The sequence below is a fragment of the Microcebus murinus genome, chromosome X, assembly GCF_040939455.1.
Source record: "Microcebus murinus isolate Inina chromosome X, M.murinus_Inina_mat1.0, whole genome shotgun sequence".
NCBI lineage: Eukaryota > Metazoa > Chordata > Mammalia > Primates > Cheirogaleidae > Microcebus > Microcebus murinus.
This window is the reverse complement of record NC_134136.1, coordinates 82,847,567-82,867,097: the sequence shown is the minus strand read 5'-3', so window position 1 is coordinate 82,867,097 and position 19,531 is coordinate 82,847,567. Positions and strand designations below refer to the sequence as shown.

Genomic DNA, 19,531 nt, shown 5'->3' with positions numbered 1-19,531 from the left:
TGAAAACAATAAATAGCTAATAATGCAGGTATTCATCAGGTAATAATGCAGGTATTTAGTTCATCACAGTTGAACTAAATACTCATTTGGCATATTACTAGGGCATAATCACATTTATCTGAATGAATGTTTATAAACAGAAAGAATTGTGCTTTTTGCCCACTTTCCCTATACATACTGAATTTTGGAATAACTAACATATTAATGGTTGAAAATAGAATTCCAGATAATAAATGCAAAAAATCAAATCAAATCAGGAAAGCCTTATTTTGTGAAACCTCAAATTAAGTAGGAGGTCCAAGAAATCATCCCCAAGGGTTTGCATATCTCCACTGAAAAACGTAGTTGGTATTTCTTTTTATGAACGGTGGGATTAGTTGCCACCTGAATGCTGTTATCAATCACTCTTAAGATAACGTAAAATAACACTAGTAGGTGCCATGTAACTTCTCATGAGATTCAATATGAAATAAGAGAATTTCCTAGTAGCATTCTTTCCTATAAAGGACACCATCCACCTCATCAAACCTGTGAACTAAATACTAGTTTACTGAAAATACAGGAGGAAAAAAAACAATACATGATTAGAAAACGTTTGAGAACCTGGGGTGAGTTCCTCAGTGGCAGTGCTCAAAGTATGTTTCACTGACCACTAACTTATTACAAATCCAAATTTGGGTCTTCCAGTTTGGGGGAAGGAGTTCAAATCTAAAATTTGGGGTAGGGTTTGTAAATATTTGTTTTCCAATCGGTGCAATCGTAATTTTTATGCCTAATATAATTTGAGTAGCCCTGCTTGACAGGAAAATTTATTCATTTTTGTAAGAAATTAGTGACATAAGAAAGTGGAAAGAAGAGTTTTATTATGGAATACAGGGTATCATCGTTTTTATTTGCCTTCTCTTTAGATGTGTGGATCACAAAATTTGCTTTTCATAAAATTAGTTTTATTAATACATATATATTATAAATACATGTACATACATTCTAACCCCAAAATAGCCAGTTAAGAATTAAGCAGGGCACAGTGGCTCATGCCTGTAATCTTAGTACTTTGGGATGCTGAGGACAGAGGATTGCTTGAGCTCAGGAGTTAGAGACCAGCCTGAGCATTAGTGAGACCCCGTCTCTACTGAAAAAGAAAAAAAATTAGCCACGTGTGTTTGCACTTTTCTGTGTTCCCAGCTACCCAGGAGGCTGAGGCAGGAGAATCGCTTAAGCCCAGGAGTTTGAGGTTGCAGTGAGGTATGATGGGGCTAGCACCCCAGCTAGCACTCTAGCTGGGGTGACAGAATGAGACTCCATCTCAAAAAAGAATAATAATCTGTACCACTAGGATGTAGGCATCAGTCATCACTATTTGTAAAGAGATCTGTAAAGATCTCCAAGGGTTTAGTGTGGACAATGAGGGTAGGAAAAAAAAAAATCTTTTAACCCAGTTTAAGAGGTATGCAATTTGGGGCCAGAAGAGAAGAGAAAGAGCACCTGTCGACTTGCAGCACAACTTCATGTTAATCAATTGTTTGGCGTTACCCAATGCTTTTAAAGTAATATGTGTTTGGCCATGGACGTGAGCCAGGGCAACAGAAATATTGGTTACTGAAAAGAACCTCAGTTTCAGGGACACAGCTAAAATGAGGTAATGTGTGAAAACAACTTTATAAATTATAAGGCATTTTGCACAAAGACCTTGGGTGCTTTCTCAAGTTTCTATTTAAATGTGGTGGTCCATTAGAGAATTTTTTTTTTTTTTCATTTTGTGACTTGCCTTGGAAGCAATCAGAAGTATACTGTTACAGAATTTCACTACCCAAACAACAATGCATTGAACGTCATGGGATCTTTCTTGGAAACTGAACATTATGCTGAGTTTCAAAGGTATCCTGTTGAAAATTAGCCTGGATTCCACATTTAGCAAATTGCTGTGGACAGAGATATATCTCGCCTGACTGAGCCTTACCAGAGTGGGGGATTTTAGTAGATATTCAAAGCAATCATGGATAATCGGACAAAATGCACTCTGTTTTCTGTCATTTGATTCTGTCTCCCATGTTAATTAACCACTTTGGTACCAGTGTCGACATTAGTCGATAGCCACAGATGAACGTGCACAGTGACTTTAGCCGACAGCCATGATACGACTTTTCTAATTTTTCATTTATCAAAATAAAATTGTGAACATTTAAAAATAACGTCATGAAAACATATATGTCTATGTTACCTATTCTGATTGACATTACAAGTAAAGCTGCCTGTAAAGTAAAACAAGCTTTCAGTGCTTTCAAGCTTTCCTCATCACACAAGAGCAAAATGGACTCGTTGTAAATGCACAGCACACACTACCGTGCGGACTGTGAGTGCCGGCTGTGAGCAAGGTTTCACGGCCGGTGAGCACGGTCCCGAAGTGGTTAAGGTACACACACAGTATGCACTTTTTTTTTTTTTACTTCTGTAAATATAGATTACAAATCAACAATGACAATATAATTTTAAGGGTCTAAAGAAGTTGTAGTCTATTGGGAATGTTTAATCTTATTTGGAAAAGTGTATGTTTAGATCTCCCAGCCAACAAAGCCAATTGTGGGAATGATTGAGAGGGCAGAAAACTGGTTATTAAATATAGAAGTCATACCTAATTTGGTGGATGTAGCGCAGTGTGTGAGCAAGTCCTCATATGTACACTGTGCAAAGCATTTCCCCAATGCAGACTAATGGCTTAATAGTAATAGTTACAGAGACATTGTTTGGGGTGATGAAAAGGTTTGGAAGTGGGTAGTGGTGATGCTTCCATGACATTATGAATGGGGTGAATCCCACTGAATTGTGCATTTGAAAATGGTTAAAATGGCCAGCTTATTACAGACAAATAGATATACGTACAAAAATTATATTATGTTTTAAATATTAGTTTTGCTTAACTTAAAGGCAGTTTGAGGCAGCACAAGAATGTAGTAACCCCCACATTTTATTTGTTTATTAATTGAGAAATGTTAATAATAATTATACATATTCATGGATACCTAGCGATGTTTTGATACATACACTGTGTAGTGTCCATTATTGGCGTACAATATATTGTGTACATAATCTATAATGTATGATCATATCCGGGTAATTAGCATACCCTGTCATCTTTAACTTTTATCATTTCTTTGTGGATATGAAACATTACATATCTTTCTTCCAGTTATTTGAAACTGTATATTGTTTTTAACTATAGTCATCCTACAGTGGTAAGAACACTAGAACTCATTCTTCCTATTGTTTTTTTCCAAAAATAAAAGAAGTCAAGTCTGTCACCATCAGGCGAAAGGAACAGACACATTCAGGTCCTCGAGTTGAGCCATAAATTTGACTTTGCAATCTCTGGCAGATGAAGCAAAAAACAAAACAGAGACAGAGAGAGAGAGAGAGAGAGAGAGAGAGAGAGAGAGAGAGAGAGAGAGAGAAGCATATTTGGTTCTGGAATTCTTTTTTTTTTTGAGACAGAATCTCGCTTTGTTGCCCAGGCTGGAGTGAGTGCCGTGGCGTCAGCCTAGCTCACAGCAACCTCAAACTTCTGGGCACAAGCAATCCTTCTGCCTCAGCCTCCCGAGTAGCTGGGACTACAGGCATGTACCACCATCCCTGGCTAATTTTTTCTATATGTTTTTAGTTGGCCAATTAATTTATTTCTATTTTTAGTAGAGACAGGGTCTCGCTCTTGCTTAGGCTGGTTTTGAACTCCTGACCTCAAGCAATCCACCCACCTCGGCCTCTCAGAGTGCTAGGATTACAGGCGTGAGCCACCACGCTCAGCCAGGTTCTGGGATTTTTATTTCTGGCATGAGAAAGCATTTCCTTTTTCCTTCTGCTTCTTCATCAAGAGCAGTTTTGGGGTTGGCAACAAAAGGAGAAGATGTTTAGGAGGGTTCCGTGTTCTTTTCCTCTGCAAGGCTGTCATATTGCCGATGACGTTACGGCTGATATACCAAAGCATAAGCTAGCTCTCTAAAAGCAGACTCTTCCCGTGCTGTGTACTGACCACGTACACACTTGAACCTGGAAAATACTCGCTTGGCTGTGCTGAGCGTATTCGTAAAAGACCAACACCAGATAGCTACGGCTGCCAAAAACACTTGCCCAGAGTGGTGCTACTCAAATCATGAATATGCATAAAAATAGCTTGTGGTTTTTAGTGCCTACTCCTGGATCATACCCCCAGAGACTGTGATTCAGAAGTCAATGATGGAGCCCGTGCATTTGCATATTTACTGACAACTCAAGGTTGTGCGGGTATATTCTGAGATAGCCCAGCCCCACCAGGCTCTGAGCACCAAGAGGGCTGGGAGACAATCGTTCTAACTTACTCCCTGCAAGCATCGTGAGGGATGCAGAACAGCCCTTAATAAATATGTATTCAGGAAATTTTTAAAAAAAGTATATAAACACCTGCACTCAGAGGTCCTTGGTAACCTCTCTCTCTCCAGTTCATTTTCAATGTGGCTGAGTCAGACAGTGAGAAGCCACTTAGTGTCATTAAGAGATTGCAACACCACAAAAAGGTTTGAGTTTCTATTTTTAACTCTTTCTGACCTTGTCTGTCAAGCTTGTCAACCTTGAGACGGTTGTGGTAATAACAAAATGAGTCCATGTTGTGCTTTGAGACCATTTGAGTAGAAAAGACTTTAAACTCGCCATGTATTGTCTCGTGGGACGTGCTTTTCTCGTATACGAAGGCACTTGAATAATTTCTCACTGCGTCGACTATGATGACCTGTGTCTTGGACTGAAGGTAACGTAAAACACACCGTACTATTGGCTTTTTTTCCATAATTATTATTGCCATCAAGCCCTCACTAAGTATTTTCCTACACCAGCAACTCACATTTCACTTCGGTCCGGCGCTCACCGGCCGTGAAACCTCGCCCACAGCCGGCACTCACAGTCTGCACGGTAGTTCGTGCAGTGCATTGATGACAGATCCGTTTTGCTCTTGTGTGATGAGGAAAGCTTAAAAGCACTGAAATCTTGTTTTACTTCACAGGCAGCTTTACTTGTAATGTAAATCAGAACAGGTAACATAGACATATATATGTTTCCATTACGTTATTTTTCAATGTTCACAATTTTATTGTGATAAATGAAAAATTAGAAAAGTCATATCATGGCTGTCGGCTCAAGTCGCTGTGGGCGTTCATTTGTGGCTGTCGACTATAGTCGACGCTCGTACCGAAGTGGTTAATGAGTGATGGGCTTTCACATTCATCGTCTTGGTCAATGCCTAGAGACACGGACTTCAGTAAACTCTTCTGTTTGTGAAGGTGGCATATTGGGAAGAACCCGGTATTCAAAGGGGAAAGACAAGTAGGTTTCCATCAGCTACCCACAGTCCTAGGACTCTTGGAAGTGTATCCAACACATCCAACATAAAAACCCCGGAAGATGTCTCTGTCAACAGAATACTTACTCAACTTTGATAACTACAACTGACACATTTTGGATGATGCTATTATATGTAATGACCTTCTCCACACCTTCTTTCTTTTTTTGTTTTTTCTTTTTTTCTGTGAAAGAGTCTTTCTCTGTCATCTGAGGTGGAGTGCAGTGCTGTGATTACAGCTCACAGCAACCTCAAACTCCTGGGCTCAAGCGATCCTCCTGCCTCAGCCTCCCGAGTAGCTGGGACTGCAGGCATGTGCACCACCACACCCGGCTAATTTTTTCTATTTTTAGTAGAGACGAGGTCTTGCTCTTTCTTGCTCAGGCTGGTCTCGAACTCCTGAGCTCAAGCGATCCTCCCACTTCAGCCTCTCAGAGTGGTAGGATGACAGGCATGAGCCATCACACCTGGCCAACATTTTACACTCTTAAACCTAGAAAATACTAGGTTGGCTGTGCTAAGCTTAGTCTTGAAAGATCAACACTCTTCAGAACCTGTCTCTAAACCTAACAGGAAGCAAAACTATTTGGTGTTCAAGCAAACATTGAATCTCCACTCTTTTACCAAGTCTTCTTTAATCTTCGTATCTTGTATTATCACCAAAGCCTAAAGTGCCCTGTGGGCAGAAGGTAGATATTGAATTTCTTCCACCATGATGACCAGTTCCAAAGTCTTAGAAACCAGGAACAACTTTCACCTGGACTTCTCCGAAACTCAGCCTCCTGCAGGGACCTCCACCAGCAGCTAAGGTGATACTTACAAGTCATAAATCATATCATTTCACAGCTATGTTTCAACTTGTATGCCTTCTCATTGCTTTCCCATAAATTCCAACCTTTTTCTCTGTCCTCCAAGTGTGAATCCACCCATGCCTACATCTAAAATACTAGTCTTTCATGTTTCCTTCCTAACTGTGGTTCAGGTATGCTGAGATTCCTTCTGTCTCACTCACCCTCTAAGCGTTTCTCCCATTTGAGACTTTGCAACCTATATTTCTTCCTCTGGAATCTTTTCCTCTCCTCATCTCATGGCTGGTTCCTTTTCCTTGTTTCCTTCCATTTTTACTTCCTCAGAGACACCTTGTTTAGAGGAAAACATCGGAGAAAATCTTTGCAAGCTCAAGTTATGCAAAGATATCTTACAAAGAACAAGAAAAGTAAGAATTGTAAGAGAATGTACTGACGATGTGGCCTTAGTCAAAATCAAGACACTGTGAAGAATGCAAAAGGCAAACTTCAAATGGAGAGAAAACATCTGCAAACAAAGTGCCTGTATCCACGATATATAAAAAATTCCCCCCAACTCAATGGCAAGGCAGACAACCTGTCGTAGACAGAATAACATAGATTCCCATCCTACCTTAGATGGAAAGAGGGGCTTTGCAGATCTGATGAAGATAAGGAGGTTGAGATGCAGGATTATCCTTAAGTATCTAGGTGAGTTCAATGCAATGAAAATATCCTTACAAAAAGAAGATCAGAGGGTCAGAGAACATCTGAGGATGGGTGCAGAGCCAGAGAGGGATCTGAAGATGCTCCCTGCTGGCTATGAAGACAGAAGAAAGTTCCATGAGTGAAGGAATATGGGCAGACTCTAGAAGGCGAAAGAGGAAAAAGAACAGCTTCTTCTTTTATACCCCCCCAGAAAGGACCAGCCCTGCAGAAACCTTTTAGACGTCTACCCTCCAAAACCGTGAGATAATAAATATATGTGTTGTGTTAAGCCAGTAAGTTTGTGGCCATTTGTTACAGCAGCAACAGGAAACTCATACACTATGTTATTTCATGTTTGCTTGTTTGGGAATCTGTGTGCCCATGTTAGAATATCAATTTCCCTGAGGTTAAAGATCTTGTTTATTTTGTTCATTGCTGTGTCTTCACCGCTCTGGAAAAACCGTGCCAGGCATGTTGTGAGCATCCGAAAAGATACGTTGAATGAACCCACTTATTAACCCCAAATGCCTGTTAAATATTAGCTTGATGAAATTTTTGCTATCTTAAAAAAATCTGTGCTTTTTAGTTTTTCTACAATTGTCCCCAACTCTGCGTCTGCTTTTGCTTCTGAGGCACCTCGTGAGGTTAATTATATTTTGTTTAACATAAGGGTAACGGCCAAAATTCAATGGACCAAACACAGCCTCCATGTGCTATCTGTGCACATAAGATTTGATATAGATTTTTGTCACCAGAGAATTGCTTTTGGGGAGCTTATGAAAGTTCCTAAATGGAGAATTGGCACTGTGATGGTTGCTAAAAATCTAGTTTTCAGAGCAGAGGTGAGTTTAATTATACCTGCTCTTGTGTGTGACTCATTTAATGGTTTTTTGCATATTAATATTAATTCTCAGGGAGAAATCTTAGCCACAGACATTTAAATCTCTCCGTACAGACTTCCATGCACCCCTGAGCCAGAGCTATCAGAAATGACAAAACAATGACAATTATAACAATACACTTAAGAGATACAAGGGGATTCTTTACCTGCTCAGAAATCAAAGTCCCTCCTGTTTAGTGAAAACAGAATTGCTGTTATCTTATATCCAGCCCTTGGTGGTAACATCCTCTGATTTTTGTAATACAGTCTCAAAATTAAGCAATGTTTCAGGTCTTGTATGAAAAATTACAGGAATCAGGCTTAGAAATGGCGTCCCAGGTTTGCATTGCGCTAGAGAGTAGCAGGAAAGGTAAGAATCATGACCTCGCCATCCTTGTAAATAAACACGGCAAAAACTTTACAAAAACCCTGATCTTAGGGCAGTTATGAACATAATGTAAAATAATTGAGAACTTGAGGCAGAGGGTGTGGTCAAAGGACTAAGCCAGCAAGGCAAATGTAGTGTGTAACACAGGTACAATATGTGCATAATTTGCCCTCACTCACTTCTAGAAAATATTGCCTTTTGTCTTCAATAAACTTTCAATTATTGAAAGCAAACATTCCACTGAAATTTTAGTTATTTCATATGTTGTCACATTTAGTTTGTGGGTCCTATGCACTAACTTTCATCCAAGTTCTAATTCATCTGATAGATGTACGTTCTTTTTATCTAACATTTAATTCATCTCATATGAATTCTAATTCATCTAATATAGTGTTCAGTTATCATTTTTCTTACGTACATTTACAGTGCCTGGATAGAATCCAGGCACAAAACAGGTATCTCATGTGTTTTATAGGTACACTTTGATGGTGCAAAATATTATTTTCAATTCAAATAAGTTTTCATGTATTCTTATTAAAAGCAACCTGAAGCTTACAAGTGCAAAAAACAAACTTTTCTGTAAATTTTCAAGCTATTATGGAAACCCACTTAATTAATATAATATATTCCCAGGTTTAGCACATTTCTAGGCTGTTCATGGGAACCCTACACATGTTGGCTGAATGAGCATTTCCATAAGTTTCACAGCATGAGGCAAAGCAGTGATGTGTTCTTTACCCTGTTTTTAGACTTTAAACACATAATAAACAATTAAAACACAGACTGAATAAACAAAAACCTTTTGTATACAAGATTGTTCACAAGTCGATGTAATCTAATTCATTCTCCTTTTTTTTATTTCCAAGTATTATAGGCTTACAAATGTTTTTGGTTACATGGATCACATTTGCAATGCTTGAGTCAGGGTTTAAAGTGTGTCCGTCACCCAAATAGTGTCATCTGTATCCATTAGGTAGGTTCTCACCCATCCCATCTGCCTGCTGCACTTCCATTGAGTTTTACTTCCTTCTGTGCACATGTTAATTCCAATTTAATAGTGAGTAGTACATGTGGTGTTTGTTTTTACAATCTGTAGATACTTCACTTAGGATAATGGTCTCCAGTTCTATCCTCATTGTTGCCAGAGGCATTAAGTCATCCTTCTTCGTGGCTGAGTAATATTCCATGGCATACAATTACCACATTTTGTTATACGAGAGCACGCAATCTTCTGCTGTCTGCATAACCTTAAAGTCAGAGTCTAATTAGACTATAGTCAATTTTTCCTTTTCATCCCATTTCATATATTCTAGGGACATATTTATGTACCTACTAGGCATAGGGGGAGCAAAAATAAATAGCACATCAACGTATTACAGGGGTACAAATGTTTAGGTTACATATATTGCCTTTGCCCCACCCGAGACAGAGCTTCAAGTGTGTCCAACACCAAGACAGTGTGCACCACACCCACTAGGTATGAATATGTCCATCTCCTCCTCCCCCCTCCCACCTGCCTGACACCCGATGAATGTTATTACTATATGTGCACTTAAGTGTTCATCAGTTAATACCAATTTGATGGTGAGTGCATGTGGTGTTTGTTTTTCCATTCTTGGGATACTTCACTTAGTAGAATGGGCTCCAGCTCCATCCAGGGTAATACAAGAGGTGCTAGATCATGATCCTGAAGAAATAAAAAAATAGTCTATACCCCTCCACCCAAAACAAATAAATGAATAGCACTGTTTCTGATGTTCAGGAAAGCAGTGTGGCAGGTGGCCATTTCTTTTTTTTACATGCTCCACACCAGGCACAATGCTGTTATGTGCATTGTGCAGTCGTGTTTCTGAGACTATGCTACGGGATGGCCAATGCTCTCCCGCCCATTTCGCATACGGGGAAAGCAGGGCCTTGAAATCTTAAGTAACATGCTCGGAGCTTTACAATAGATTCCAAGCAAGGGAGTCAGTCTCTGAATCCAGTTCAGGTTGTAACTGCGACGTCAATCTTCAAGCAAATGCCCAACATGTAAAGTGGTAAGTCCCATGATAGAAATTTGCTGAAAGCCATTTATTGTGCTGAGAGAATGAAGATAATAATCGGAAAATGGTTTGAAGCGGGGCCCACATAGGTGGGGGAGAAGAGAATACAAAGCACCGCCCGACTTGGCAGGTGATTCCTGCATAAGGTGCAGGGCTTGGCCTACAGGTGGTGCTGTGCCCCAGGAGCCAGTGGTGCACTTGGTATCATGTCTCACAGGGAGAATGCATGCGTTGGCAAGGTTTTCAGGGAAATTTCTGGGCTCATGGAAGCCCTGCAGAGGACATCTTAGGTTTAAGGGAATGCATATAAAAAGGAAAACAGATGTTGAAATGCAAGGCATATTCCAGAAGTAGTTAACAAATAATGTAGCAAATTTGCAAGCTAAAAAACATAAGCAAGGCATGCATACTGATGGCCAGTTGAACTTCTGGGACAAATATTTCAACTTTTCGTGATCATGGGTTTTGTCCATCCTTTTACATTGGGGAGCACATGACTATATTGCTAGACTGATAAAGAGTAGAAATTGAGTAGAAACCGAAAGGGTGTGAAACGCAACCAGGCAGGGGCCAGAGAATTGTAATTCCCATCCCAGGCACTAGGATGCAGACTCAAGGGATTGACAAGATGTGTAAGCTGTTTGCAAAATAAAACCCGCAGGATGTGACAGCCAACTGAATGAGTGTCATCAACAATTCTGGAGAAATGTTCAAGTATGAAGTTCTCGATTAAAAAAGACTATCAAGTTGGCTCACTACAGACTAGACAGTCCCAAATTTTCATCACTGTGAAGCTCATTTATGAACTATCTTTAAGTTTAGGTATTTATTGTGGCAAAAACAAGCTGCATTTAATATTGCACATTTTGATTTTAAAATATAATCAATTTCAGTCTGTGAATTACTCTAAGTTCAACTAAACCACTTAAAAAAAAAAAACACAACCTGTGCAGCCTCATTCTGGATAGTATATACTTTTGGAAAATGGTGCAAGGAATCCCAGTAGTAATTTAATGGGCCCCAAGTTTGGAAGCCTGTTCTATAAAAACCATGTGTCCTTTATCATCCTCTTAGATTTTCTCCACTGACATAGGAAATAGATGCAGTTCTGTCCAATACTGATGTGATAATTTGATATAATAGAAGAGTGGCCCCTTAGTGCTCATTTCTAAGTTAAATAAAAACTAAAAATAGAAGCCATGCCTGAAGAACTTGAAAGCAGCACATGGTTTTCTTTCCTTTCAACCCAGTTTTGTATCAGCCTGTGCACTTTGTTAAATCATACATGACTTCGATCAGAAAATCTAAGTTTCACCCTGCAGCAAACGGACTAATGAAGGATTTCCTATAGACAGCCAAGATGATAGATGTGCAGCTATTTGAATGATTTTTCATTTTTTTATACCTCTGCTCGCATTCTCACGCCAATTTCATTAGGGGTTCATTTGTAGGAACTAAAGTAAATCTAGTCTATTCTCAGTGAAGAATTTTTATTTAAATATTTCCTGTTTGGTTTCACTTTTTAAATTTAAATTGTGCACGTGTGTGCATGAGTGTGTATGTCCAGACACATGCATAGATATGGTTATATGTATATAACATATATATATATATGTACTAGCTACAGATGAATTACACACACTAAAATTGTAAAAGATATTTAGCATCTGTATTCACTTAATTATCTTCTAGTTATTTGTCACACACACACACACACAGAAAAAACACCTACTGTGTTTAGATTAGGAGTGATCTAAAAGAAAATGGATTTTGGCTTTAACATCAAATTACACATTAACAAAAGGGCAAGGATGTCTGACCCCATTAGAGTTCTTACCATTGATTTGCAGTGCATGGAAAGACTTGGAATTATTCTCCTATTCACTATGATGTAATGCAAAAGAGGAAGAAAAATTTAGATTATTATTTCCCGTAATAAAAATCTGAAACTTTTCTATTCTAGCGGCAACGATGCTCCTTTCAACATGATATCTACGTCACCTGACAAGTAGTGGGGAAAATGTGAGTTCTGTTTGTGGGCACCTTTTCCACGAAGCATACTGAGCGCACCTCTCGTACACATTTTTTTTTTTGTCTTTGTCGTTCTTTCCACGACCCTGAATGAAACTTGACATCAGTGTGTTTCTTTCATTGTTCAATGGCTAGGGGGAGAGGTTGGTGATTCAAGAGGTTCATTTCAGGCACAGGAAATCTCAAAAGCCAAATATTTCATCAGCTAAAATTCCTAGAGGATTTGAAAAAGATAGTTTACCGTCAAGGAAAGGGGCCAGTTGTTTAAAATGTCTGGTCTCAGACAACCACGTGGCTTCTTCTGTTCATTTGCCTTGAACACACATTTAAAGTGAAATGATCTCCCTGGGGCCAGACTTCTAAGGACCAGCACAGTCCTTTAGGTAGCACGGATGGCTCCGTTTCCAAAGGGATCAGCTACCATCATTTGCTTTCTATAATCAGAAGGGAAACTCTAGTCACCTGGGTCTGCAGGGTTCCTGGTGTCTACACACCTTGTAAAAAACATATCACGCCCCTAGAGTTTTTTTTAAAACCACTGTTTATTTGCAAGTAAGATGTCTTTGCCAAGAGAATTTTGTTCCCTCTCCTTGCTGTGACAGTATCACACCACACAGCTACACTGTGGCTGTCTGCCTCTCTCTCTCCTCCAATCTTACTCTTGGGAATTCCTGGACAAGTTCAGATGGATCATGTGGATGGTGGATTGGCAGGCAGGTCTAATTGTCACAGATCAGGTGCCTTAGGAGAACAATCCATTCTTTCCTCAAATCCTCACTTTCTGGGTTCATTGAATCCAATGCTGATAAACCCACATACATGTTTTTTTTTGTTTTTGTTTTTGTTTTTGAGACAGAGTCTTGCTTTGTTGCCCAGGCTAGAGTGAGTGCCGTGGCACCAGCCTAGCTCACAGCAACCTCAAACTCCTGGGCTCAAGCAATCCTTCTGACTCAGCATCCTGAGTGGCTGGGACTACAGGCATGCGCCACCATGCCCGGCTAATTTTTTCTATATATATTAGTTGGCCAATTAATTTATTTCTGTTTATAGTAGAGACGGGGTCTCGCTCTTGCTCAGGCTGGTTTTGAACTCCTGACCTCGAGCGATCCGCCCGCTGCGGCCTCCCAACCCACACGCATCTTAAGTTTGAGTTATAGGACACACTGTGGTCTGACACTCAGAATATGAAAGCAGTGTCCTCTTGTAAAGAAAATAAAAGTGTTTGCATTCGTTCTCTCCCAGAAGCAGGACCTCCTCTGTTGATAGTTTAAATTAGAAGAGGAAAAAAAGAAATCCCTTCATATTGTAATAAATTCTGAAGATGTCATGGGAGACACTATGGCAACACCACTGTCAAAAAAAACCCACGTTCATTTGTTAAACCCTGGAGACGCGTGGATAGCTGTTTCCCTCAGCCCGCTCTGTAGGACCTTGGGGAGGAATTCAACATTGCAAAGATCAAACTACGCAATAGGAAACGCTGCTAGAAGAACTAAGATTTTCTTGAAAGCCGGGGGTATTCATGAGCCTGCCGTTGGAGAGGTTACAGCAGTCACGTTTTGCCAGGGAGGGAAGGTTTCCGATGGAAGTGTGGTCTGTGATTGCTTTAACCATGTGTCGTACATTCCGGGAGAAACAAAGTAAGCAAAGAGGTCATTCTGCAAGAAACGAGGAAGGGAGAGAGGCAAGTGAAGAAAGATGTGTTAAAGACAGAATACTTCTGCCAGAAAATTACTTGAGCCTTAGGAATTAATTGCCTCTTCATTAACAGGGGAAGACAGCATTGCCTTACGGTCAGCGCGGGGCACCTAAGCTGGCACTGTTACCCATTGTCATGGATACGCTGCATGAAAGGGCCTTTTTCTCCCAAGCAAAGTGTGAGTCCTTTTGTGAGCGACTGTGCAAAATGGTTTAGCGATGAATGCAGGTGTTGCAGAAAGTTTTGGGCACGAAACACTAATTAGTGATCGCTAATTAAATAAGTGGGGGTTGGGTAATGTCTGAACACTCATCAAAGCTCATCTCACATCAAATCCCTCAGAATGTCAGAGAGGCCGGCGATTGTGGGATGTGTCTGAAGTGTGCAAGCTTGCATTCGTGACGTTGCCTCAATCTGTAGGTACAGGGCATGGTGAGTCCCAAGTCAAGCTTGGAGGGTTTTTTTATTTTTTGTCATTTTAGAACAAAAAGCCATCCTGCAGCTTCCTCTGAGCCAGGCCATTCATTTCTGATCCCCCCTCTTCTGGCTCCAAGAGTGCATTTTTCCGCAGGTGCTCAGGATAAAGCTCGTGGGGAGAAGCTAGCTGGCTCAGTCCCTTTGCAGTCCCCTGCTTTGCTTTCCTCGTTTCGTTCTAAAACGTGGAAGCCGGCACACAGTTGCTCTTTGGCATGCTGTCAGCTTCGGGGAGGGATGCGGTTTGAAGGAGTTGGTTTTACTTACGTCATTTTAGGGCTTGAATCAATTTGTCTTCCAGTGAACACGAGTGCAGGTGACTGCAATCACATAATAGGCATTCATTGAAGTGAGCGCATGACATGGCTCTTGGAAAAAAGAAACGACACGTATCAGTGTTGGATATTTGTGGGAGGCTCAGCTGAGAATATGAACGGGGTTAAAAACCTTTTTTTTTAACACTTCTTTGTTTCTTCTCATTTTCTTTCGGGAGGCGTATCCAGTACAGATCTGGACATAAACTTGGATTAAAGCGTGTGTGTCAAATTAAACTTGCAGGATGCTTTACAAAGTAATCGCAGTTTTGAATCTGAGTAGGAGGCTGTGTGGTTTCCCACAAAAAAAAAAAAAAAAAAAAAGAAAGACTTCAAAACATCAGAGCACAGCAGTTGTTATTTTTTCCCACGTCAAGCTATTTTGCAACATGGAAGGAACAGCACGTGAGACAGTAACTGATCACTTTGCTACAGTAAAAATCAGAATTGCCTTATTGCAACTTGTAAGGGGGAGGTAAGAAGTTGATACCTTCAGCTAAACGTAGATCCTCAACTTCCTGCTTCTTTGTAAAATAAGAAGGACCCAGTTCATGATGTTTGGGGGACAGTTGGGGACATTTGAATATGCAGTGGCTTGGGGCTGAGGGTAAAGAGTTATATCTTTTGTGTGTAACTAATATTTTTGCTATATAGAGAAATAGAGGTGCATACGAGGCTATTTAAGAGCGGGGTCCGCTGATGGCTGTAATTGACTTTGATTTGTAAGCATTAAAATGAGTAAATTTAATATACTAAAAACAAACCCAATGGGAAAAACTGACGCGCACTGTTTTCGTATAAGTGGCACAAACTTTTAGACACATGCACCCATGCGAGCACACACACATTCTTACTGCCCTGAAAAATACCTTGTAGGAACCTGTTGCATTTCTCAAAGGCAATGAAATGCGCACAGGGATGACAGCTTGACTCCAGCGAAATTTATAAAATCTCCTGGGGTTGCTTCATGTTATAAATATTTTAGATTAATTTCACCTTCGCCATGAGCCCATATATACATACTCACGGATGACATGTTTTTATCATAATGTCAACCCAACAACTACCATTATTTATATAATATGATGCTCTCTGCCACAAAATATTTTTTCTGCTATTTCCTCTAAATAAGCAGTCCCCAACCTTTTTGGCTCGAGGGACGGTTTTCATGGAAGACAATTTTTCCACCAACCCAGGAGGTGAGGGGGATGGTTTGGGGATAATTCAAGTGCATTATTACCTGTAGTGTGAACTTTATTTCTATTACTATTACATTGTAATATGTGATGAAATAATTAATTATACAACTCACCACAGGTTGGGCACCCCTGCTCCAATTCATGGGGGCTTGGTAGGTAGGGAAAGAAAGAACAAGATAAACCGCGAGACATCTTTTCAATGAGCAGAGATGGTACCCGTGCATCTTACAGTTGACAACCCCCCAAAATATCCTGTGTTCTCTTGCAGGGTTCTTAAGCACCGGCGACCAGGCGGCGAAAGGCAACTATGGGCTTCTGGACCAGATCCAGGCCTTGCGGTGGATCGAGGAGAATGTGGGAGCCTTTGGTGGGGACCCCAAGAGAGTGACCATCTTTGGCTCCGGGGCCGGGGCCTCCTGTGTCAGCCTGCTGACCTTATCACACTATTCAGAAGGTAACAAAGGTGTCCCGGGAGTGGGTGGGCAGAACCCCTGAACCGGGAAATGAACACTCACTGTGTTCGCATCCCGGGTGCATGGCCGGGTTGCCCAAAGTCTCTCTGAAAACCTCAACAAAAGCCCCCCACCCCCACCCCACCCCCCGAGGTTGCACACACCCATCTTCTCTGCCTTCAACTCAGCCTTCTTTCCGCGTGTACACTATTTCATTTCTCCTAATGTAAATTCAGGACAACTAGATGTCGGTGAACCACGATGATGACAAAATAACGTCTTCAGAAGCCCCGAGGCCCTTGTGTCCTTTGCCATTCAGACTTCATTTTGGCCCACTCGAAATTGTACCGACTTCTAATTTAAACGTGGTGGAAGTGATGTCAGAGAGAGACAGAGGGTCGATGTCGCAGGCAGATTTGTAGATTTCATACTCAACAGGGCTTTTAGCGATGTGCTTTCGAGAAAGTCACTTCTCTAATTCATGGTGATTCTTTGAGTCTCATGCAAACGTTAAGAGCATGGTGGCCGGGCGTGGTGGCTCACGCCTGTCATCCTAGCACTCTGGGAGGCCGAGGCGGGAGGATCGCTCAAGGTGAAGAGTTCGAAACAAGCCTGAGCAAGAGCGAGACCCTGTCTCCACTGAAAATAGAAAGAAATTAGCTGGAAAACTAAAAATATATATAAAAAATTAGCCAGGCATGGTGGTGCATGCCTGTAGTCCCAGCTACTAGGGAGGCTGAGGTAGGAGGATGGCTTGAGCCCAGGAGTTTGAGGTTGCTGTGAGCTAGACTGACACCACGAACTCTAGCTCGGACAACAGAGTGAGACTCTGTCTCAAAAAAAAAAAAAAAAAAAAAAAAAAAAAGCATGGTGCATCTGTGCAGAAGTAGATTACCTAGAAGAGTGGTCTCTCTCTTTCTCTCCCTGTCTCTTCATCTCTTTCTCCTTTTTTTCCTCTCTTCATTTCTCTACATCTCTTTCACCCTCTCCCTCTGCCTTTCCCCCTCTGTCTCTCTCCCTCTCTCTCTGTCTCTCTCTCTCTCTCTCAACTGCAGATATCTCTCTGGAAATTAGGTGCACAGGGACCTGAGGGCCGTGCTGGGTGAGGTTAGCCCAAGGCTCTTGGAAGGGTCCACAGGTTGCTTTCCCGCTGCCTCTCCTGGTAGATGTCTCAGACCCTCCCGGGTGCCCTGCTTATAGCCAGGGGAAACGGCTCATGGCCAAGCACAAGAAAGGCAACTGCAAAACACATGCGTGTCGTGATGCCCAAACAGACGTAAATTGGGAGGAGTATTCAGCACTCCCAGCACCCCCCTCCTCCCTGCCCTGGAGCCTGAGGCTTCTCCCAGAGACTTGCTCAGTGGGATTCCCTGCTGCACACTGGGGAGGGGGCTCCCAGCAACATCACATGAGACATTCGAAAGAGAGGTCCACAGGAATCAGAGCAGGGTAGTGACTTCAGGGCTGTGGCTGCAAAGAGAGGAGCAGGACCATCTGCAAAGCTGGCCCAGCTCTGGATCACCTGGCCATGCACAATCAATATTTATAAGAACCACCTAAATCATCACATGACATTTTGTGTCATCAGGGTGGCTTACGGATCACACCATACCAAGTTGAACCGTTTATGCCCAAAGTACTCAAAACTTGAATTTTTTCTTTCAAGTTATCTCACAGTACCTTTCTTTAAAGCAACTTCAGGACGCATAAATATATATGTATTTTTTTGAGGCAGAGTCTCACTCTGTTGCCCGGGCGAGGATGAGTGCCGTGGCGTCAGCTTAGCTCACAGCAACCTCAGACTCTTGGACTTGAGTGATCCTCCTGCCTCAGCCTCCCGAGTAGCTGGGACTACAGGCGTGCACCACCATGCCCGGCTAATTTTTTTTTCTATATATTTTTAGTTGTCCAGCTAATTTCTTTCTAATTTTTAGTAGAGATGGAGTCTTGCTGTTGCTCAGGCTGGTCTCGAACTCCTGAGCTCAAACGATCCGCCCACCTCGGCCTCCCAGAGTGTTAGGATTACAGGCGTGAGCCACCGCGCCCAGCCTATATATATATATATATATATATATATATATATATATATATATATATATACATATATATATATATTTTTTTAAAGAAGGTGCCACTATGTTTTGTGATGGCATTACATTATTTTCTTGATTTCCTATATCACCATGGTCGAGTTGCTGAATCTTTATGTCCCCTCAATATCTTCATTAATAAGATAGGATTGTGGAGGATTTCTAAGTCCTCTGAAATCTGAATTCCTTAATTCTTTATTTCATGATGCTTTGCCTATGAAACAAAAGGGCCTTTCACCTCTTACCAATGCCAGCTAGGGATAGACGGAAGGTTCACATTTATGTTAACTCTTTATTTTTTTTTAAAAAAGTGAATAATCTGATCAATCATTTGTCTGATAATTTCCTCTGGCATTTTAGAACATATCTAGGTTTCCCCTTTTCTCAATCCATAGAATCACAGTTCAGGATTTAGAAAACAGTGAGGATCAACTTTGCAATTGACCAAACACATGACAGCCAAGCTCATTAGAGGAAGCGTGTTAATTGTTTAAAGGAGCAGATTAGAAATGATTATTCGCTGTAGCAATTTGCACCGGCTGGTTCTGCAAGGCGGCTCTTCCAAACAACCCAGCAGTATCATCCAGAATTACCGAAAATGCCCAGACTTAGGAATTCCTTGTCTAGTTATCCAGTCTAATAAAATCAGATCGCACGTGGAAAGAGATAATTTTATTATTATTACCAACAGCTAAGAATGAAATGAAAAGCTAAAAGTGCAAAAAGACTAAAAAAGAAAAGGAACCATGCATATTTACTCAAAAGAACAATAATTTGAGACTTGCATCTAAGATATACAACAACTTGAAAAACACAGACAGCTATGCATATATTGTGGACAGTTATGCAAAACAGACTTTTGGGCTGGGGTGTGGGGAGAAGCTAAGAAAAAATTAGACTAATTCCTAGCTGACTCATTGAGCTAAGGTAACTTCTGTTTTAAAGTATGAATTGCAGTGATGTTTTTCTTTATATAATTTTTTGCATATTATCAATAGATTACTTCCATAGCATACAAATAAGTATTATATATATACACATATATATATGTGTGTGTATATATATATATATATATATATATAACTTATATATACACTGCTACCT

At 40.8% G+C, this 19,531-nt stretch overlaps 1 protein-coding gene across 2 annotated transcripts in view; it reads left to right on the top strand.

The window, feature by feature from the left end:
• Positions 1-19,531, top strand: part of NLGN4X (neuroligin 4 X-linked) — a 321,699-nt gene that overhangs the window by 286,394 nt on the left and 15,774 nt on the right. For both annotated transcript variants that reach the window (XM_020285070.2, XM_020285072.2), the window contains exon 6: positions 16,154-16,339. In XM_020285070.2, coding sequence (XP_020140659.1) covers positions 16,154-16,339 — 186 coding nt within the window. The remainder of the gene's footprint in view (positions 1-16,153; positions 16,340-19,531) is intronic.